Source organism: Lonchura striata, chromosome 6, assembly GCF_046129695.1.
Source record: "Lonchura striata isolate bLonStr1 chromosome 6, bLonStr1.mat, whole genome shotgun sequence".
In the NCBI taxonomy this organism is placed as follows: domain Eukaryota; kingdom Metazoa; phylum Chordata; class Aves; order Passeriformes; family Estrildidae; genus Lonchura; species Lonchura striata.
Genome location: NC_134608.1, coordinates 8,740,755 through 8,763,882, shown reverse-complemented (window position 1 = coordinate 8,763,882; position 23,128 = coordinate 8,740,755). Strand labels below are relative to the sequence as shown.

The window sequence follows — 23,128 nt, the reverse complement described above, 5'->3', positions numbered from 1 at the left end:
CAGGAGAGGCAGGGAAGGTGTTTCCCATTACTGATGTTGATGAGTAGTACCACAGATTACTGCTGCATGTCCACTGTAATGCATCCATCGTAATGTCATGTTTTGCTTCCTAAATAAATGGGTGAGGAAGAAAGGGAGAATTGCCAAGATGATGTAATATTCTAGTTTCAAGACTATGCCTTACTACAGATAAGACTCGTTTTACTCCCAGTGCACAGTCACGTGTATGTCAGTACCACAGTCACAGATTTGCTGCTCAGTTACCACCCCATAGCGTTGAACAGTTCAGATTTTGCACTCCAGTTTTCTTCTGCTTCATTCCTCACAGCCATTGAGGCTGTGCCCTTGTGGTGACCTTGGCAATGACTCTTATCACTGTTTCATGCCTTCATTGGAAGCTGGGTTCTTTCAGAATTCAGGAATGCAGTTTGTAGCTGTACCAACGGGGCCTCAATCATGTCTGTCTCAGATAAAATATAGCTTGAAGACATTTACTAAGTTCATAAAAGGTTTGCCTTGTCATTCTGAAATAGCATTAAGTTTCTATGTATAGCTTCCAAAGGAGATTATTGGAAAAGTGGACTAAGACATCAAACCCATTCCCTGAGTGTCCACTGATTTTCAGTACTGTATGTTCTTCAGAAAAAAGAATATGACTTCAGTGATCTCTACTTGCATATATTGGGTACTGGAATAAGTAACATCTCCAATAAGTAACACCTCTCTTCTTTGCCAGAAGAACTGAAATTGGAATAAAATGGCAGGAAGCTTATGTGCTGGGTGCTGGACATGGCCTGAAGAACAACCTGTGCCTGGGACAAACTGGGTGGGGGCTGTGAATTTTGAAGAGCTAGGAGGAATGTTAAGCTACTACTCTTCATTATTCCATCAATTATTCAATGTTAGTAGCACAGTTTTATACTTGAAACAGTTACAGTGGTGATACATTTGAATATTTAAGCTCCCTACAGCTTAGGTAGGGTAATGGATCAGTATTAGAAACAGGCAATACTGAACACCTTCACCAACAATCTGGGGATCTTCTAAATCTTGCAGACAGGAAAGAAGAAAAAGACAGGATTGTGACACAATATCTTCTCTGATATCCTCATTCAGAAAAAAAATCAAAAAACACTAATGTAAATATATTATAAGAAGCTACTGAGCATATACATAAAGTTATAATAGATTCTAATATACATGGAAAAGAAGTCAAGTGAAAGAAATAAAAGAAGTTAGTTAAGGCATTACAAATAGGATAAGGCATTTTGTCTATTAGAGATTGATTTGCCTCACACTATGTAATTAAAATACTAAAGCTGGTACTGATGAAAGTCTGAGCCCTATGCAAAATGCATTGATGTTTTCCATGCAGAGGAAACATGCCAGAACCACAAAAAAGTCTCATTCTATTAATTGGCACCCTGGATGGTAGGCCTAGGATTGAACATTACTTTTACAGCTTGTACCACACCACTCATGCAAACTGCTCAGGAGAGAGCAAAGAGAATGAGTGCCTTCAAGACTTCCCTGCATAAATGGATTTCAGCTGCAAAGGCTGTGCTCAGGAAATTTCCACATTAGCATTTGTGATGGTCCCTGGTCCCTGAAGCTGTGGCACGTTATCCTGGCAACATTCAGGGAATTGCCTTGACTCTGTGCAGCTTCTGTTCTGTGCACAGAGATCTTCTCTGTGCAGGGCTGACAACACAGCCACACATATTTAAAATAAACACACTTTGTGGGCTGCTGCTGGGGATGGTTTGTTAGACATGGTGAGTGCAGAGCTGGGTTCTTGGCCAGCCTGCACTGACACAGCCCCTTTGAGCTGAGCAGATGCACCCTGAGTTATTCCAGCTGAAAGCTGCTCTGGGCAATGGAGAGGGGAGAGCACATGAGGAACACCAAGCTATCTCAAAGCAAGGATTCCCTTCCACAGCAAAATAATAACAGCAGGGCTGGAGGCAGCTGCAACAGGGAGGGAGGAAGGTTTTGCCCATCCCTTCCCAAGCCATGTGTGGGAGAGGATGTTTGTACTGTGTGGGGATAGTGGAAGGACAGAGCTATGTCTCAGAGCCTCTCCCACATAAATCCATACTCAGCAATGGATAGCACTGCTTGGACAAAGATTTAAAGAATTTTTAGGACAACCTAGCATTAAATCAAAAACATTGTTTCCTGCAGAGAAAGAAAACAGAACACTTGGCACTGTGTTAGGTCAGTGATAGTAGTTCTCACTGTCTGATTCATATTCCTTCTTTCATGACAGATTAAAATAATCTGAAAAGAAGCAAACTGAAAGAAAACAGTGCAACAGAAAAGAAAGCACATTATGGGAGGGCCAGGAACAACAACAACTAAGAAAAAAAAACAGGGAAAGCAGCCCTTTTGTAAACCCTTCACAACAGAACAATAACATCTCTGTAACAGCAAAAATAATTTATAGTTTTGAGGGTGCCCTCTAGTGAGTGGGACCCTCGGGTGCTCTGATCTGCTGAGCAGCACTGGTGCATCTCAGGGCTGGCAGGAAAGAAACATGCTCTGAAACTCAACCATGCTGTGCTAATTTAAGAGCAAGCACTGGCTGGAGTGACAAGATAGCAGAGTCTTCTCTTAACAGCAGCATGTCTCAAGAGCCAGCCCTTAATCCTGCATATCGCCGGCTTGTCAAATATCTTTTGGATGCATGAACCTCATGAAGAGCTTATCAAGATGAGGCACAAACTTTGTGCTAGCAGGTCCTCATGAAACAACATGCTCTTGTGAACAGATAATGTCTGATCCCAGCTGTAAACATGTCTGTTAAGGCTGATGTACTAAGAAAAGGATACAGAAGAAAGCAAATGGCCCCTTAGCCCTTCAGGTAAAAGCAGTTTTATGCAAGGAGGGTTTTTTTATCTTCAGATCCACACTGCAGAGCAGAGAAAGGACAGTGCAGTGGGACTGAGCACATGGGGTGTGGCACTTTTCCCTAGGCCCACCAGGGGACCTGTGCCCATCCTGACAGCCCATCCCACAAAACACAAATTGCATGCTGGCACATGGCCAACTATATCAGCTACTATCATATAATTTCCACTGAAAAGAATTTCCAGATTATTTCTTTAACCGTTTTAACATGAAAACATTAAAGAACCAGCGAGCTGGCCAAAAGCCACTCATTTTATACCAATTCAACCAAGGAAACTCCCCATTTAAAGATGTGTAGGAGGAAGAGTCCCACCTCTATGTGATGTGCTTTGATGTCTTTCTAAATGGCCTAATAATGGAGGAATAGAAAAAAATGGGAAATTTTACTACAAGCACATGGAGAGGAGGACTTCAATATAAGTGAAGCTGAAGGGATAGATAAAGTATTTTAAGGCCTGGATCACTATTTGTCTACTTCTAAATCATCAGTGGATCTTCCTCAAGGCTCACTGCTCTGGAACTAAGAAAAAAAACCACTCAGCACCATTCTGCTGGGTAACAATTCAGAAGACTGGCAAGTGAACCAGTTCCCTCCCTGTGAGGTGCTCAGGCCTGCTGGTGCAGAGCAGGCAATTATTTTGCCTTCATAGCTTGCAAAGAGAAGAGAGCTGGTCAGTAGCAGATGTTGGTAAGGTGAATCTTACAAAACAATTAAGAGATGTCACCACCTGAGGCTGACTCAGAGATGCACAGAAGAATCCTGCAGTGGGTTAGTGGTGGTAATGTGTCAAATGTGATCAGCCCTCAGCAAAAGCTGGACTTGATGATCCTTGTGATTCCCTTCTAACTCAGAATACCCTGTGATTCTGCAAAAGTGTCCTTAAATTTACTCTTCAGTGACAGCACCAGCACCACTGTTTCACCATGAGCTACTCCCTTTCAAGTCTACTTCATATTTGAGATCAGTGTTTCAGAGCACTCCTTTCCCACAAGTGGAATAGTGCTTTTAGCTCTTTCTCCATATTTCATCCAGCTCTCAGACAGCTGAGCTCCATCCATATTTATCCCATGCTATGTTAATGAAGTATGTGTGATCTGCTGTCCTCTATCCTGACAGGGCTCTTTCCAACTACAATTACATTCTGCAATTACATTCGCATTAACCAGTATTTCCCAGAGAACCCAAAGAACATCAGGGACATCAAAATATTTACAAAGTTGTGAATATTTACAAAGTAGTTTCCTTAGACAGAAAGAAAAGGCCATGAGTTTTCAATGTGCAGTTGGAAAAGTCTGCTGAACATACTTAAGCATGGCATTTGCAATTATGTGCAGAAAAAGCCAAAGCAGAAATCCTTGCAGATAAAGAAAGAGTGGCAGGAGTAAGATTTTGGAGCTCAGAAGGGATTTTTGGGAATTGCTGTGAATTACAATCATAGACCAGAAGGCTGGGCTCATCAGGTCTGCAGAAAAATAATTTAAAAATCACATTAACCTGTATGAAACCAGAATGGTTGTATGTGCAAACTATTAGCAGTTCAGCAAACTCACACTCATCATTTTGGTGTTTGGACAATGCTCTCAAGCATTGGTGTGAGTTTTAGGGCTGTCCTGGGCAGAGCCAGGATGCAGAGCTTGATGATCCTTGTGGGTCCCTTCTAGCTCAGGATAGCTGTGATCCTACAGGCATAGTCAGGCACTGTGCTCAGTACTACTGGTCTTGGGGTTTCAGTAGTTTTGGAAGAACTCGAGCAATGAAACCAGACAAGAGTTAGTCCATTAGGTATTGTGGCCCATTTTCAGCACATTAATCCATGCCATTCTAAATCTTGTGCTAGTATTGAAAATGTAAATTTTTATGATTTTCTGAATGAAAGGCTTTAAAAAAAATACTGATTCTATCACTACTTTTTGAGAAGGTTGTTATTGTTTGGGTTTTGGTGTTTAGAGGTTTTGGTTGTTTCTTTGTTTTCTTCAGAAGAAGAACTTTTTTGATCAGAACAAAACAAAGAAACCAAGAACAAGTCCTCTACCCTTAGCAGACTGTAAGTTCATTCATGGAAAAATCGCTCCTGTACTTGGTTGTGATTCCACAGTACATGGAGGGGAAGTTTTGAATTCAGAGACCTCTGGAAGAAATAAAACTCTCTTGACAGATCACCTTCAAGTGACACAAAACATGGCACCTAAACTCCAACACCATTTTAAACTTGTTTGCCCTGAGGAAAACAATGTATTTTCAAAATATACATAGTATGCAGACTGGTTGCCACTTGGAATGGCTCCTGATACTTACTTTTAACCATGTAACCACACCTGCGGTGCTATAGATCCCACTTGTAAAAAGCAAATTAATTGCAGTAATTTCCTTTCACAGCAGAAGCTCTTGGAGAGCATCAGTCCCCAAAAACTCATTGTGCCCACAAGTGGTGAGCCCATTCGTGATGTTGGCTGGTGCTGAGGAGCCCACCAGAGTCCTCTGGCCAGACAGGGATTCTCTGGCCTCCCTGGTGGTCTTTCAAAAAGGAAATTCTCAAGCTTGTGCCCATTTTTGTTGGTCCCACAGCATTCAGACAGCCCAAACTTGGGCAGGGGGTTTAGACTGCACAAAGAGCTCCATGAGCCCAGCGTAGTGTGGGGGCTGCCAAGAAGGGAAAAGAGAGTTCATAAACAAGTTGTATGCAGGACTGGAAAGGATACTAAGTAAGTTTAAAGATGAAACAAAATTGGTAAGAGATGTCGATTGCCTGAAAGGAAGAGGCCTTGCAGACAGACCTCAACACATTAGAGGGCTGGGCAATCACCAACTGTATGAAGTACGAAAAGGACAAATGCCAGTTTCTGCACCTGGAACAGAGCAACCCGGAATGTAGAGACAGACTGGGGAACTAGGAAAGGGACCTGGGTGTCCTCATTGATGGGAAGTTGGGTCATTGATGAGCCAGCCTTGCCCTGGCAGCCCGGAGAGACAATCCTGTCCTGGGGACATCACATCAGGAGTATCATGGCCAGCTGGGCAAGGGAGGGGATTGTCCTGCTCTGTTCTGCACTGCTCTGCCTCACCACAAGTGCTGGGGGCAGTTTTGGGTGCCACAATATAAAAATCTGTTAAAGCTATTAGAGAGGTTACAAAGGAGGGCTACGATGACGATGAGGGGTCTGGTGGGGAAGCTGCACAAGGAGCAGCTGAGGGCACTCCGTCTGTTCAGCCTCAGTTACAGCTTCCTCATGAGGGGCAGACATTGATCTCTTTCCTGTGGTGAACAGCGACAGGACGTGAGGCAATGGGCGAAAGCTGTGTCAGAGGAGGTTTAGGAAAAGGTTCTCCACCCAGAGGGCGGTCGGGCTCTAGAACAGCTCCCCAGCGAGGCGCTCACAGCCGCCAGCCTGACAAGAGTTCAAGAAGCGTTCGGACAACGCTCAGGCACCCGGTGCGAGTCCTGCGGTGTCCTGCGCAGGGCAGAAGTTGGGCTCGATGATCCCCGCGGGTCCTTCCAACCCCGCATATGGGTGACTCCGAGTTTACAGACAAGCACCGGCCCAACGCCGCTGCGGCTGTGCCGCGGCCCCGCCGCCGCGGAGGCGCACGGCGGTGACGCCTGAGGGGCGGCGGCGGCGGGGCCGGGCCGGCGCCTCTGCCAGCCCCGCCGGCCGCTCGGGACGCGGCGGGAAGAGGGATTTAGCGCTGCGGACGGAGCTTTCCCTTCCCTGCGGAGAGAGCGGAGCGGCCGCGGGTCCCGAGCGGCCGGGCCGGGATGTGAGGGCGGCGGCGGCGCGGCCGTGACGCGGCGCGGGGCGGGGCGGGGCGGGCGCGGGTCGGTCCGGCCATGCCGAAGCGCTCCTGCCCCTTCGGGGACGCGGCCCCGCTCCAGCTCAAGACCCGCGTGGGGCTGCGGGAGCTGAGCCGCGGCGTGCGGGGCGAGGAGTACCGGCGGGAGGTGTTCGGTGAGCGGGGCGAGGAGCGGGGGGCGCCGGGCCGGCCGCCCCGCCGGGGGGATGCGATGTGCCGGCCCGCCGGGGGGATGCGATGTGCCGGCCCGCCGGGGGGATGCGATGTGCCGGCCCGCCGGGGGGATGTGCCGTGCCGGCCCGCCGGGGGGATGCGATGTTCCGCCCCGCCGGGGGGATGTGCCGGCCCGCCGGGGGCATGCGATGTGCCGTCCCGCCGGGGGGATGCGATGTGCCGGCCCGCCGGGGGGATGTGCCGTGCCGGCCCGCCGGGGGGATGCGATGTGCCGGCCCGCCGGGGGATGCGATGTGCCGCCCCGCCGGGGGGATGTGCCGTGCCGGCCCGCCGGGGGGATGCGATGTGCCGCCCCGCCGGGGGGATGTGCCGGCCCGCCGGGGGGATGCGATGTGCCGCCCCGCCGGGGGGATGTGCCGGCCCGCGGCCATGGGGAGCCCGCCCGTAACTCTGCTCTCGCCGGCAGAGAGGACCCGGCGCCTGCTCTTCAGGGGTGCCCAGGCGTACATGGAGGGCGCGGCGGCCGCCGCCCGAGCGGCGGAGCCGGGGCCGGCCGGGGAGGCGCAGGACGAGGGTTCCCGCTGGAGCGGGCAGCTCCTCATCGGACACGACGGGAAACTGCGGCGGCGGCCCGCGGACAGGGGTGAGTGAGTGCCCGGCCGGGTCGCGGAACCGCGCGATGCCCTGAGCTGCAGGGACCCGTCCAAGTGCAGCTCCATCCCAGGACACCCCCGGCGTTCCCACCATGAGCCTGAGAGCGTTGTCGGAATGATTCTTAAACTCTGGCACTTCCCAGAGTTTAAACCTTAACCACTTCCCTGGGCAGCCTGTTGCAGTGCCAGACCACCCTCTGGGTGAAGAACCTTTTCCTAATATGCAAGCCAAACCTCCTCTGACGGAGCTTGAGGCCATTCCCTCTGTTCCTGTCCCTGGTCACTACAGAGACCAGTGCTGCCCTTTGGCTTCCCCTCCCTAGGAAGTCTGTAATATGATGAGTGGTTTACTGCTGTGTGGTTCTTCTTTATTGACTTTCCTTAAAGGAAGTGTTAGATTTGAGCTGACAGATTTCGGAACTGTCGCGTGTTGTGTTCTGCTTTAGATCACTTTGCATCTTGCCGCTGAGCAGAGAAAGAACCAAGGACGTTCCAAGCGGCGCTCCCTGTCCCTTCTCATTCCCGAGCATCCTGTGGAGTGCTGCCACCTGTAGCTGTGCACGGACGCGCTCTGCAGCTGCGGGAACTTCCAGCTGCTTCCCCTGCCTTGCTGTAGAGCTCATCCCTTCTTTTCCGTGTCTTTGCCGAGCAGTTCCACCGGTGGGAGCGTCCAGAGCCTGCTCGTCGTGTGTGAGAACGGCCGATGTGAAGGAGGCGTGTGCGCAGTGTGACCGGTTCGTGTGCCAGAGCTGCAGCAGGCTCTGCAGCTGCTGTAACACCGTCACCTGCTCTTTGTGCTCCGCTGTTGAGTAAGTGCCTTTCGAGTTTGGAAGCTTATTTTAATTACACATGGCCTGGTAGCTGGGTGCAGCCGATATCTGGCTCGTACCCATAAAGGAGTTAAACAATTCTCTTGCTTTAGCAGCAGTAAAACTGTCTGAAACATGCAAATTAAAATGCCTGTGTGAAGCACTCTAATCAACCGTAGTACAAGTCTAGTTCAGCTTCTTACTTAAATGCTGTAGGAGGCAAAAATTTCTCCTGCTTCCCCACCAGCAGGATAGCATGCTGGCCAGTGCTGAATGCATGCACTTCCAAGGAATAATCTTAATTTTTTTCTCTCATTGTTAACAGTTCTGTGGATAAAGAAATACTGAGTGTGCTGTGTGGGAGTCCCATGGTTGCAGTTGATAATGGAATAGTATGCCATTGTTATGTTCCAGAAACAGCAGGCGCTCTGACTTTTGTTTCTTCTGTTTTGTTTCTTTTTTTCCCTAGTTATGGTGATGTGGGAGAGCAAGTTCTCTGCAATGGTTGTTCAGTATTTCAAGTCTGAAACTTGATGAAATAACCCTTGTGGCTAAAACATCCATGAATTTCATGAAGTCTTCTCCTTACAACTGGTTAAATAATCCTTTTAGCATGTGAATTAGTTATGGAATTTCTATGTTTTATACATTATATTGTACTTTTAATATTGTAGCTAAATAAACATTTATATTTTAAAGCTTTTTAGATTGAGTCGGCTTTTTCCTTTTCCCTAGTTGTGATGTGCCTGTCTGGAAGGGACCACTCTGTGCTTTTACCTGGTGGTCCTGATGTGATACAGGATTCCGAATATTCTCTTCACTTGTTGGTCATGTTAGGACACACTTTTGTGGGATCAGAATAGAAATCAGTTGCTCCTTCTGTGCTTTCAGGTGAGTGTGAATCCATTCTGGACACACAACATTTTCTTTGCGAGCTATCTAGGAAAATCAGCCAGGCCTAAGGGCTTTTCCAAATAAGACAATTTGCTGATTCTGGTTAAGTTTTTTTTTTAAGCTATCACAAATATCTTGTGGTTACTGACAGCTTGAATGGTTTTAATCTTTCTGTGGTAACTTTAATAGAAAGAGCAATAGCACACCAGGCTTGGAGCAGAAAAATTTTTCTCATTAGTAAATTTTCCAGTACGTTCACTGAAAGGTCTTTCTTGGAAAGCAAATTATCTGTATGAGTTTATCACCCACTCTGTAAACTTCATATTGTTCTGAATGCCCACTTAGAAATAGCTCATGAAGTGGTCTGAAAAATGGTCAGCACTCAGGGACACCTCTCCATAAACCAGCTCATTCCTAATTTTCTTTTCAAATTACTGCAGAGGCTTATAACAATACGCAAACTGTATTGTTTGTACTGTAAGAATAAAGTACTACTGAACAGCCCCTCAAAGTAGTTTTCTTTTACTGATTTTGCTATGTTTCTTTAAAAAAAGCCACTTTTCATCTGGCAAAACAGCTATGCCTAAGAGAAAACTACAGTGGTCTTTACCTCATGAAAATGCTGACTTGAGTGGCTGATGTCAGACTGTAGGATAAAAGGAATAGGTTTGACACAGAAAAGAAATCCTTGTGGCCCAGTTAATGGTCTGTTTCTCAAATTCTTTGCCCTGAACTCCTGAAGCAAAGCCTGCCACTCATGCTTCCCAGTCTTCTCTACTGTAATTAGTATGTTTTGGGTGGAGTAACCTTGTTTTACCTGTTTCCCTCCACTTTAGCCATTTCTCTTTGAAGAGATGGAAAGTCCATTGCAGTGCAATTTGAGAGCCTGATTTCTCCCTCGTGGGGACACCTTTATTTGACATTCTCTGGAGGCATTCTGGGTATTTCCCTGTCAGAATCCTGCAGCCACCCAAAGAGAATGGTAAATGCTTTAGCAAAGGGTGGGGTGGCTGTTGCTGGAGACCAGCTCTTCTTCATAGCTGCAGTGTCAGGGCTTTGGGTGTGTCAGCCACAGGGAGGTGCAGGATGACATCCTCCCTCGCCTGTGTAGCACTTTGTATAACTATGCAGACACACTTTGAAAGCATTTGTGCCCTTCAGGGTTTCCTGAGGGGTGTCACTTCACTCTCAAGCATCTGTGCCAGCTTAGACTGACCATATGTGCCAGCCTAGACATGCTGATGGATCTGGTTAGTTTTCCTGTTCTGCATGTTTTGGAGCCAGTTAAAATGGGGGACTTTACTGGTTCTTACTCCAGTCTTCATTTTGAGCAGCTGTGAAATGTTGTCTTATCTTCATTCCCATAACAAACAAAATAAAAAGTCTCAAGTCAGGGGATTTACTAGTGAAAGAATTAGTTGGAATGTGCAGGAATTCCATGGCATTATCTGTTCTTTCAAAGCTCTAATAGATGAAGTCAGGATGGTGGCAGATCTCTGGTGCAGCTCCCAGCTGGTGTCACAGGGCAGATAAAAATGTTGCCCCTGTGGCAATCATTTTAAACCACAAAGCTGAGTTTTATGGATGGAAAGAACCTGTGGTTTATTGCATTTAGATGTTAGTTTTAGGAAAGAGTTTTAAAACTTGGCTTTGTTTCATTTGAAGCTTTAAGCAGTGAACTAAAGTGTTTTTCAGTCAAGCATATTTTTCAAAATGAAACCTTTAAGTATGTGTCTGCTTTTTCTTACTCTCTCCTGAGGGTGAGAGACTGAAAATAATGTTTTGCTTCTAGGCTCTGGGAGAGATGAGACATGTTGTTTACAAATGATTTGTGTTTCAAACTAGTGATGGAAATGGTTTTTTGGCTCATTTAGTCACTGCTGTATTTCATAGAAAGCTGTCCTCTGTAAACAATGACATAAATTTCATGGCTTAATGTTCTTATTTGTTATCCTCTAGCTGCTTGAAAGATGCTTGTACATTAGGATAGATACCCAATGCAGCGTGAAGAGCTGAGAGAAGAAAAGCAGGAGGGCTGGAAGAAGGTTAGAGGTTGGGAGGGGAAGGGCAGGAGGAGCACAGAACAGCATGGCCAACCCTTGCACAGGGGAGGTCCTTCACACGTGTGAGAAATGGGGTTTAGTGGTTACCACAACTGCTTCTCTGGCTTCAGAAGGTAAGAAAACTCCCTGTGTCTACCAAAAGACTCAAATATTATTCAAAAAAGTTCATTTTCTAGTCCTGCAGTTCTCAGATAAACAATGGGAGGTAAGACTGGAGAGTGTTTATAAATCTTTATAATGCCTACAAAAAAGAAAAAAACCTATGTGAAGGGAAAAATCTTACGGTGAGAAGTACAAAGATTTTTCTCTTTGCCTAATTAACTCCTCCTCACAAGGACTTGTCTGTTGCCACTGATCATTGAGCTGTAATAGAGTTATAATACAACACATAGGGTACCCCTAGGACTGTAAATGAGAGCCAGAGAAATTGTCTGGTTTATTAGCTGAGCAGGAAATTGGGTTTAATCCTGTGCTTTTTTGTTGTAATTGCATGTTCTTCCCCTCCCACTCAGTGCAAAGTGTCAAAAATCAAAGTTTTCTGGCTGTTCCAAGGGAAGGAGATCCCCTGCGGAGCCAGCAAATTGATGGGTAAAAATATCCTGCAGTAATGATTTTACAGATGGATGAGAAACTTCTGAGGCCTGTGTATCATTACTGGTGACATATGTCTCAAAGAGCAGACCTCTGTGTCCAAAAGGAAGTCAGCTGATCTGATCAGGATAAAACAGTTTCTTTTAAGACTAATAACTGAGTCAATTCTAGAAATGTGTGGTTTCATAGACACCAAATATTTAAGGACAGTCTAAAGTGGTAAATTACTGCAGTAGTCTCCAGTAGATTCAGACTATTAGAACAAACCCACAACATTGTAAAAAAGCTCACTGAAAAGAGCAAATACACTTGAGCTTTCTCCTTCAATAGCATTGTACAAAGGAATTCCCAAATATTTTGCAGTTCAGTTCAGAAGTCTGCTTTCTTCTAAGAGAAGTGAGCCATTCTACAGATGATCCAGACAGTGTGAAAATTAAAAATAAATAAATGTCAGTTCTCCATTCTATGATTGATGTGTCTTTTGTTTAATACAGCCATCACCTCAGCCTCTTCCCCTCCTTTTTGTTTTAGTGTCCTACACTTGTAGCCAGTTCAGAGGTTTTTGTGTTCCTTTCTGAACAGGTGATAATTAGATGCTGTTGTATTGTATCTCAGGACAGGGTATAAACCCCAGATAATGCAGGTGAGAGTGAGAGACTATGTCCTTTTCTTCCTTACAAGGATGGGTAAGGAAATTATGTTTTGCTTCTGTACTGAGTTTGCTGTCATCAGCTCAGAAGTGACACTCAGAAGTGGCAGCAATATGCAAAGGGCTTAAATCTTCTGAATCTTCAGAATCTTACCTTGAAGAGATGCAGCCAAGAAGTAGAAATTGAAACAGTTATCTTTGTCCCCAGGTTTGCTGGGCTGTTTTCTTTTGAAAACACTCAGCTGGCCTCTGGCTGGATTGGTGAGACAATAGGAAATGCCAGCACTATGCAAGGAATAAATACTTCTCTCTTTCACCATGCTCCCTACCAGTCATTGTGTGATGGCTTTGGGTTTTGACAGGATCAAACTGGATTAAAAAAATTGAATCGCAGCAAAACATAGCTGTCATTAATCTCCCAGGTATGGAGTATATATACAAACTTGCTTCTACTACTGCTCTGTAACTTTTGGTTGGGTGTGATACTGTTTCCTCATTGCAAATTCTGCAACTAAAAGCTCTTTGTGCTGCTTTTACTGCCCCTGGATTCCAAGAGCACTGACTACCTGCACATGAAGCCCTGTGTGCCTGGGGAAGCAGCTGGGATAGAATGTGCAAATTCCTGTTTGTTCTGTGTCTGTCAAGCTCTGTCCTTGCAGTGCTTTACCATCAGTTGTCAGACTGAGCCTAGATCCATGTGGGGTTCTCCAGGGAGAGGGAGCAAAACCTCAAACCAACAGCAGCAGTCAGACATGTGCTAAACAAAACTGCTGCAGCAGCACAGGGACTCCAGAGCCCAACCTGGCAGCACAACCTCGGGTGTGGCAGCTTGGAAGAGGAGAGGGATGTGGGGGGCTCCTCCCAGAGAGCATCCTGCTCCCAGCAGGCTTTTGAGTGAGGCTGAGAAAAATCACCTGCTCTTTCCTCCACTCTCTTTAGGGTTTTTCACTACTGGGAAGGGAAAGGTAGCAACACTTTGAACATTGTTTTCAGTGAGGTAGATTGGGTAACCTATTAAAAGCAGCCAGAAAGTGTTAATGATTCTTTAAGAAATAAATAGGAGCAGTGTAATTTAAAGGCAAATACATGTGGGTAGAAAATTGGAATAAAATTCTTCCAAATTACTTTTTATTTTACATCATTAATTGCAATAAAGTGAAAGTGATCACACAGTGTTGTGTTGTATATTTTGATGGCTAATATGCATGCATACACATATATAACTTTTTTTGAACAGCTATTGAAATACCATAGCTTTTACAGTTTGATTGCATTTTGAACTGCTACAATTGTAATACAAGCTTTAATATTTGCTGGTGGTTTGTATTCTGTGCTTTTGTTATTTTGTTTTCTTCCTCTGGGAAAAAACTCAGCTGGAATCAAATTATTTTCTCTTACACTTTTATTAAAAGTTTTTATACTCATGGCTGTGATTTGCATTAAAACCCTGTGATAGATGTTAAGTTACTTATCTCTTGCAGAGCTTATTATTGCTTGAACATTTTGTGGTTATAGGATTTACTTTAAATTTTAGGATTTATTTAATTGTATTTTCTTACATTGTTTTGCTCAAGTGTCATAGTTTAAATCATGATCCCCTTCTCATTTATTTGTTCTGTAAGATGCAGATGTTTTTTCTGTTTCTTCTTTCCCTGACAAAGACCCAGTTTAGGGTTTTGAGGGCAGGTGTCCCCTTGATAACCTGCACCAGTACTGTCCTGATCTGGTCTGTATTTCTCTTAAACTTGCACTGAATTCCACCAGCTGCCAGCGGCTCCTCGTGCAGAAATGCTCTTTAATCTGATTAGAGGCTTAAGATAAAACAATCCCTCCTCCAGCCTTCGCAGCAGAAGTTTCATCTTCAAGTCACAGGGTGGCAGCACGACGTTGGGTTTATGTCTATTGTAACCCAAATTCTTGGTGTTTTTCTGAAGTCTTCACTCAATTGATACTGTAATAACAGGACTGCTAATTTGGAGAGGAAGTGTGTTTTAAAATATTCCCCTCGTAAACCTGTAGGTCAAATGTTCACAAAACAGATTTTTTTTTTTTAATCCCAGATATTTTGTACCGTTCATAAAATATGCCCTGAAATTCTGAACAGACTGTTTTGCTGCCTGCAAAGACAAGAGCAAAATGTAAATCAAATGCAAGAGCATAAATTGTTCCCATTTTTTCATTGAATTCTAATGTATCATTATGACAAATAAGGGTGATTATATACCAACATGTAAGTTATGTCACACTTTTCTTAAAAAAAAACAAAGCCTAACCAGAAAAAGAAAAACCACAACCAAATATTCCCATTACACATTTCTTTGCATTGAATTAACATCCTATTCAAGTTGTTTCTCATAATGATGTGAGAGTTCAGTGATGTCCATGCCAAGAGTAGGACTGTGAATCTGGACCAGGAAATGTGCAGTGGGTGCTGGCTGGCAGTGGCACCTGAGGGATGGTCCTGGTGGTGGTGGTGAGAGTTGTGCCAGTATTTGAGGAGAACAATTTGGGGAACGATGGGCTGGTCAGTGTGACCTCAGCCCACAGGCATTTTACGGTGTGAATCCTCACAAAAGCTGTGTCCAGCTCCACATCCCAGCACAGGAAGGGTGGGAACAGAACTGGGAACAGTCACACAGATTTATCAAGGATCTATTACATGTGACCAACCTCACTGGCTTTTCTGATGAGATGAGATGAGCAGCACTGGAGGAGAGGAGAGAAATGAAGGTGTCCTTGCCAGGGGAAAGGCAAACCTTGTGGGGCTGCAGGAGCTGCACAGATCCCTCTGTGCCAGACATCCAGAGCTGCTGCTGCTGCTGCTGCACACGAGGCTTTAGTGGCCTGGAGACCCTGCAGTGCAGAGAAACCACGGAGGGGAACAAGAAGCCTGGTGACTTCCAGGTCACACACAGGGCACATCTGTGCTCTTCTACCAAAGCACAAGGATTTCATGAGTTTCTGGGAGCTCAAGGCTGTGTGTTGATTTTGGACACACTTAGGAGTTAACAGTACTGTTGAAACTCTTCAGCACTCTGAGATCTGCTGCCTTCTTCTGTTCTCCTGAGCATTGATTGCTGCTGCCAGAAGTGAGGAACTGGTAAAAGGCTATGAGTATGTCCACTCTTACATCCTGTTTACTCTGCTAGAACTACTGATACGATCAAACTTACTCATATCCTTAGGTGTTTTGGTGGGATGTGCTGTAGAGTGCAGCACTTTGCTGAATATTGATTTCTGAACCTAAAGAAATGATTCAATTTTCAACCAAGTAGTTTACATACAGAATTTGATGCACTTTTATGCATTTCATCCCAGTGAGTTTCATTTCATTCACTGGAGCTTGGTTCTCCCACACTTTCTTGCACTGAGTAATACCTCCCCAAATGAGTAATCTGGTTGTTCTCATTTTGCTTTCCATGATAGAAAGATTACTTACTGCCCCTAAATAGATTTTAAAGTATTTTTAAATGCAGTAAAAACAAGCATAGAAACCTGGGATCAGTTGGGATAACCAGTATAAGGAGTTAAAGTACAGTAAAATTTAAGATTGAAAATATGCAGTCAATATGCAGATTTTCGTGGTCTCCTCCCAAAAATATTAAGAAAGCCCATTTGCATATTTCCTTCATAAATTGTTTTCTGTTGAGTGGTTTCAATCCAGGTTGTTCTGGAAGTCCTCACGTCTCTATAAATGAGTGAGCTTGGTCTCAGTTGGGTGTAGTCGCCTGTACTGCTGCTTACAGAGTTTGAAGAAATTTGTGTACTTATATGGGTCACAGAAATGCAGGATCTTTCTTGTTCAGCCAGGGCATGGAGTAAAAAGTATTACAGAAAACTACTTTTTTCCTGTGACTTTGGATCAGCACTGCTGAACACAAACTTCTATAAGTCCTGAAAATACCTTTTGTTCCTCACCTAGCTCATACTGGAGTGTGCTGTCTTGATGAAACCCAAAACCAGAAGTTACTGGAGTTAGAGGGCCTTCCTTTCTTGCCTGGTACAAGACCTCACTCTGTTTACTCTGTGCACTCTCTTACACCCTCCCTGTCATGTTTGGGATCATTGCTGGAACAGTTTTTCTTGCATCTTGCACTGGCTTTGTCCCTTCTGTGCTGTTGCTGCTGATAAGGACACAGTGAGAGCCTGTGCACTTCTGTTCCCCTTAGCACCAACAAGTTTCCCATTTGTGAACTGCAGTGCTGTCCTTGTTCTGCTGGAGAAATAAATCAGTGCTCATGATCCTGTCCCTTCATTGCTGCTGCTGCTGCTTGTAATCTACTGCAAAACAACACAACTTGGGGTTCTTTCCTCTTTTTCTTAGTGCCAGACATTGTGGCAAGTGCAGCTTGATGTGCAGGAGTCGTGGCTCTGAGCTGTACCTGAAATATCTGTGATATTAATTCCATACGTGGTTGCTTCTGCCCAAGTTAAATGACAACTTCCACCATAAGGAGTGCTGCCAGAAATGAGAGTACCCTTTAAAGTTTAGTGGCATACATCACTTGGACATGAAAACTAGTTCCAACCTTAACACTTGTTCTCTGTATTTTCTCAAGAATTTCAGTTCTTGTGAGGCCTTTAACTTAGAATATTTTCTTAGTTTGCTTAACTCCTGCTACCATCTGTTGTTCAGTAACAACTCGGAGCCAAGGCGGCTGATGGAGATCTGAGTTCTCCTAGATCAGCACTTGGCACCACAAGCTTTTTCACAACCCAACAAGCAGTTCCAACAGCTGCATGCATGAATCACTTAAGTTATAGTACCCTGCAGTACCCTGTAAGAATGGGTTTTGACAATCTGGTCAGATGCCACACAAGCAAAAGTGTGATGAACTGAGCTCCTTGGAAGGTGTAAAATAAATTTAAGATGATTATTTTGATACATATTTTAATGCAACATGCTCCACAGTTTCATTACTGTTCAGAAAGTTATGAGATTACTTAGATTGCATGTAAGAGTTTATAATTACTGAAAAAATTCAGTGGGCTGGGGTGTATGTGTGTTTATTTGTTGTAGCAAACTATTCTGACACATTCCCTGTGGCATTTCATATTACTGAGAGACAGTTTGCCCCAGCAATAGGACAGCTCTTCACGTGCTTTTGAGTCAGTCTATATTTAAACCTGTCTCCAGCAGTATTTTATTTCAGCTGTTTTACTCTGGTTTGCCTAGCTGTGGATGCTTTCTTGATTATGATCTGTGTTTATTGAAAATTTGTTGCCACAGAACCATAGAATCATTGAGCTTGTTAAAAACATCAAATCCAACCAATTCACCCAGCACTAAACCCTGTCCTCAGGTTGCCACATCCACACGGCTTTTAAATACCCCGGGATGATGAGTGACTCCACCATTCCCTGGGCAGCCTGTCCTGGTGTTCACATCCTGCTCTTCCACAAACACTGCAGAACATCCTTTCATTCAGAGCCTGGCCCTGCCCGGGCACCCCTCAAAGCTTTGCAGGAGGGTTGTGTGGATTCCAGGTTGGTTTCACAGCAGGCAGCACCAGCACCGGGGCAGCAGTGTCAGTGAGCCTGGTGTCACTGGGCAAACTGGGCTGCACAGCTGAGCATCTGCCCCCGTGTGCCATTTGTGTTCTGCTCTAGTGGTGTCATTATTTGTTTAATGACAACCATTGCTTTGGCTCAGTGTTCAACACGAGGCCATTTACAAAGGATTTATGGAGTCCATATGTTTGGATTTCACTTAGCTGCCCAAATAAGTGGGCGGGGGAGCAATGGAGGTTGATTTTATTTTGAACCTGCATCTGCAGACTAGCTGGAGCCAAGCAGGGTAACTATAGGATGGGACAATATCATCCAGGAATAGGGTGTTAAAACTTCTTGGGCAACTTCCACAGAGCTGCCTGGCAGGAATTCCCCCTCAGTTCCTCTTCGAAGATGAGATCAGTGGGTACCCAGGGGATAATGTGTGCTGGGTGCCAGAGAGGGGAAGCTTTCCCTGGTTCTGCAGTAGGATGGGAAAAGACATGATTAAGTCTTGAGTTCCAAGAGTTTTATCAATATTGTTGAGTTGAACTGAAAGCCTTTCACAGCTAGGAAAGTGGGTAAATTGGTCCCAGGCTGCAGACTGAGGCAGAGAACTTGAGGATGTTGAAGTAGCTTGGGTAGCTTTAGTTTCCCACATTTTAAAGAGTTCTTAAGTGTTTGTAAGAGTTTTAAAGAGAAGATGTAAACATTTTCCATCAGCAATTTTCATTTAGTGTCTTATCAGGTACTTAACTCTACATTTTTAGAGAACTCTAGATATGTTAAACTTGATAGTTCATACCACAAAGCAAAGCAAAGTGAGATAAAGGGCAGGCAAATTTTCTGTTTTGTTTTCCCCAGGTTTTTTATATTTATCAGGTGGAAATTCACACAAATTTAGGTATGTCATGTAACACAAAAAGGATGCCAGATAGTAAGGGGTAACCAAATATTTTTTAAAGCAATCAATTCTCTTCTAACTCTACTAAAGGAGCAACAGTGTGTGACAAAAGGCACTGGGCACTTATCTCCTCCTCTTATCTGTAGCTGAATTGATATAAAAAATATCAATAGAAATAGGAAATCACTTTAAAACTCAATGGGAGACTTGCTCTTTTCTTTGTTTAGGCCAGTATGCCAAAATACACCAGTTAAGAGTCTACATGAAACTTGAGGACGTGGGTCTTTACTGACGCTGTAAATGTTCCTGTGGACTGGGGTCAGATGAAGTCTCCACAGTGACCCAAGGAGCATCCAGCATGAGGAAAATAATTATTTAAAGAGGCATTCTGTCAGTTGATAACACACCCTCTAGAAGGGCCTGCAGAGGACAAGGGACAGGGTAAGGCACAAAGGAAGAATGAAAGAGAGGGAGAAGAGGAAGAAGAAATCCATTGTTCCTTGTCTGCTGGGAATAGATGGCAGAATGATGTCATACGGCAAAAGGCAAATAAAGAAAACTGGAATTCTGAAAAAAAAAAAAAAATTAAAAAGGGGAAAGAAACTCAGTAGTGCAGGCTGGTCTCTACAGGTGCCACCCAGCAATCTGCATCCAACCTCCGTGCAGCAGGGAACTGAAAGCCCACCTCCATGTGCCAGCTTTTTTCCTGCTCCCAGGAGAGGAGATCTGCTCGGCAGAAGACAGATGGCATCGCCATTGCCTGTGCTCCTGTGGGGGCTTTTTCCAGATGGGGACTTGGAATCTTCTTTGTGCTGCTCCAGCCTTCCTGTGCAGCAGCCCTCGGGTGCTTGGGGCTCCACCAGCCTGCGTGCCTGATCCAGTGCTGCTCAGAGAAAACTGCAGCTGAACCCGTTAGGAAAATAAATGGGTTTATATCCAGGGTTTTCTTCCTCTTTAGGCGTCCTTGTTGACTTCTCCTTTCTTGTGAGGAGAGATTATAGAAAGATGGCTGATAAAAGCCAAGTTACTGTCAGTGATCTGAAAGTTGACACAACTGTTGTGCACAGGGGAACCCCAGACAGCTCAGTGCCACTCACACTGACCTCCAGCCACACTCAGTGCTTTCCTGCATTGCTGGGATGCCTCTCCTACCTCAACCAAGGCACAGCTATGAGAGGTTTCTCAGTTACCTGTCCAGGAAGCATTGCCCTCATTACAACCCCCTTTGCTGCTTATGGGAATTTAAAAAAAAAGATAATTTTAAACACCAAGCAGCCACCTTTGAGCCCCACTTCTTTCACGTTGAGCAAGTCACCACAGAAGGTAAAACTTTGGAGAGGTAACCTGATTCTAAGTTTTACAATCAAATAAAGGGAGATACTGAGTTTAATCCCTTTATCTTAGTTACACATTAAATTTATGACCTCACCTGCATACATAAGTACATTTTGTTCCACTTTCTTCCACTTCCTTTCCTCTGCAACTTTCCAATCTGCAGTTGCTCCAAGACACTTTGTTCTCTCTGCTTTTTCTCAGTTTCATTTTACACTCATTACTGGATGGAGACCAGGTATTCCTGTTTAGTTTAATTTCTCCCAGTATCATCAGGATAAGGAACAATCACAACAACTAAACATATAATATGGAAAATTTACTGTGTGCTGCAACCATCCTAATAATATCACTCCATTTTTTGTTCTGTAAGTTCATTGAAAGGCTAATGTTTTGATATTTCTGCATATGTATAAAGCCTTTAAAAGTCACTGGAGTAATTTATCAAGTATGTGAGAAAAATTCATTAGCTATTTAGAAAAAAAAAAAAAAAAAAATCACTCAAATGCTCCATGAGCTCTAGCCCTGTGCGTGGGAGAAGGTGCTGGAATTGTTCTCTGAAGTCAGATCTGTGCCCCAGTAAATTAAAATAAAAAGCCAATTTCAGAGTAAGGAGCCTCTAAAGTGCAGCAGGTCCTAATGCAGAGCAGGATCACAGAATCACAGAATAAGGCAAATTGGAAGGGACCCACAAGGACCATCGAGTCCAGCATGTTTAAGAATGAATTTCATGTTCGTTTTAATCCAATTTCAGTGAACTCTCAGGCACTCTGCTGAAGATCACAATCACTATTTTTTGCTCTGATATAGATTTTTTCAGTACTCGACAACTTCCTGGGTAACAGCATCAGTACTGTTAAGGACACAGCAGCACAAAGGAATAGATACAGAGAATTTAACTAAAGATGACAGCATATGGGGAAGGGTCTGTGTGTCCTCTGTGAAGACTTTACACTCCAACATAAAAATAATTCTATCTTCTGCAGGGTGAATGTATTAGTATGTAAAGAATTTGAGAGACCTTCAGAATCCAGAAAATACAGCAAATGCTGTGTTGCCATTTATCTTCTCGAAACAAACTCAAAGCCCCAATGAAATGCAACATTACAAGAAATTACAGTAACCTGAAAAAAAGCCATGAAGAAAGTGTGAAAAACAGGGTTACATTTAACACAAAGCCAATCTTTGGGGGGAGGCCAAAAAACCCAGTTACAGGCAAAAAAACCCCATGCGAAGCAGCACTTCAGCGAACGGGAAACAGAACTGAGCTATGTGCAGGCTGAAAAACCACAGAGGGAAGTAGAGTTTTTACACATGAATACCTTGATTTGGTCCTTAAGAACCCACCACCCTCACAAAACCAGGGTGGCGACCATCGGTTAGAGAAATATAAAAAAATGTCAAGCAGGAACCGCTGTAACAAATGGCATTTGTTTCAAATGCTTTCGGGCAGAGCAGGCAGCCATCCCCTGATTAGAATGCAGCGTGTGCTGCAGCAGGAGCGGGCACACGGCTGCACCTCAGCTGCAGGGGGACAATGATCCTGCTGGCTACAGGCGCTGCGTGTTCCCTGCGTGCCTCTCCTCGTGGCAATGAACCTCCCTGTTATTACAGAAACTGAGCTCCAAGTGGAAGACAAACACCCATTTGCAGCGCTGAAGAAACAAGATCCTTTACGTTCACCTGTTTCTTCAACTGTGTTTTTACCTCTGAAGCTCTTCTAGATACAGTGAAATAAACCAGACGTGCTAAATCTTCATTTCCCAAACTTCTCAGGCAGATCTGTACAACTTGCACAGGAACTTTCTGTGTGTGGGCTCCTCTTCTGCATCTCTGTCTCCTTGGAGTTTGCACTCCCACTGTGAGCTGTGACCTCTGATCTGAGACCACCATCCTACACACAGCTACTGGAGATAAAAATCTGTTTTGGCATGCGCTCTCTAAGCAGCAAAGGGTATTTTCTCTGACAAAGATTGAAAAGGCCCCACAAACACTCAGGAGTATGAAAACACAGTGCTGGTGTACTGAGCACTTCAACACATGGGCACAGTCCGAAGCAGCAGACAAAATTTCCCACTAGTTAAAGCAAGGACCATCCAATTCAAACAATCCAGGCAAGTTTTTGCCCTCAAACCTCTAAAGACTATCATTGTTTGTTTCTCAGGTGGAAAACTGTGAATGAATAAAAAAACCAGCTAGGGCTCGAAGCAAGGATGAGAGCTGGAGAGCAGGTGGATGTCACCTGCTGGAGGAGTGAAGGTGCATAAAGAAAAATTAATAAAAAGCTGCTTATTGTACTGGGAGGGGGGGGGTAGAGGTCACAGTTTGTGCAAAGTTTTAGAACCTTTGCACAATTTATGCAAAAGTTTGGAATGCTATGAAACAGTCATTTTCATCCACTTTAAAGGGAGAACAGCCTGTCATATCCTAATGGGATTCTACTGAATGCTTTAGTTACACGAGAGAATAGAAACTGGAACTTGCAGAATTACCTGGCTCCAGCCCATGTCTCAACCCCGAGCAGCACTCAGAGGACTGTGTCTGTTTCAACCACTGCCCAGCTGACCTCAATTCCAGACTGCAGTCACAGGCACACAGAGAACTTACTTATGTGCTTTGCCAAGAGTTTTTTTCCTGTTTTTCTCAAAGTCTGAATTTACAATGAAGTTCCTGGGGTGTAACACAGATCCACTACTGGTGCTCAGAACCTGGGATGCACCATCTTTGCTGCAACGTGCAACACCAGAGCAAGATGACATTTCTGAATGCCAGAAGGAAGAATAGGGAGGTTTTGGCTGTAGAAATTGTTAGAAAAGTTTTGAGGTTTAGAATCAAAGAGCTAAAGAAACATGCAAGATTTAAGCAGTCT

At 44.5% G+C, this 23,128-nt stretch overlaps 1 protein-coding gene across 1 annotated transcript; it reads left to right on the top strand.

Moving 5' to 3' along the window:
- The first annotated feature begins 6,713 nt into the window (after window positions 1-6,713).
- SIVA1 (SIVA1 apoptosis inducing factor) lies at window positions 6,714-9,044 on the top strand. The gene is made up of 4 exons (XM_021528933.3): window positions 6,714-6,855; window positions 7,341-7,517; window positions 8,180-8,336; window positions 8,806-9,044. Exons 1-4 carry the CDS (start codon window positions 6,738-6,740, stop codon window positions 8,861-8,863), a joined length of 510 nt encoding a protein of 169 aa, XP_021384608.1. The 5' UTR covers window positions 6,714-6,737; the 3' UTR covers window positions 8,864-9,044.
- Window positions 9,045-23,128: the final 14,084 nt, after the last annotated feature.

Excerpts from the sequence above, each read along its gene's own strand:
- SIVA1 (XM_021528933.3), top strand. The coding sequence starts at position 6,738 with ATGCCGAAGCGCTCCTGCCCCTTCGGGGACGCGGCCCCGCTCCAGCTC. Across the intron at positions 6,856-7,340 it reads GTACCGGCGGGAGGTGTTCG|AGAGGACCCGGCGCCTGCTC; the intron begins GTGAGCGGGGCG and ends TCTCGCCGGCAG. Across the intron at positions 8,337-8,805 it reads TCTTTGTGCTCCGCTGTTGA|TTATGGTGATGTGGGAGAGC; the intron begins GTAAGTGCCTTT and ends TTTTTTCCCTAG.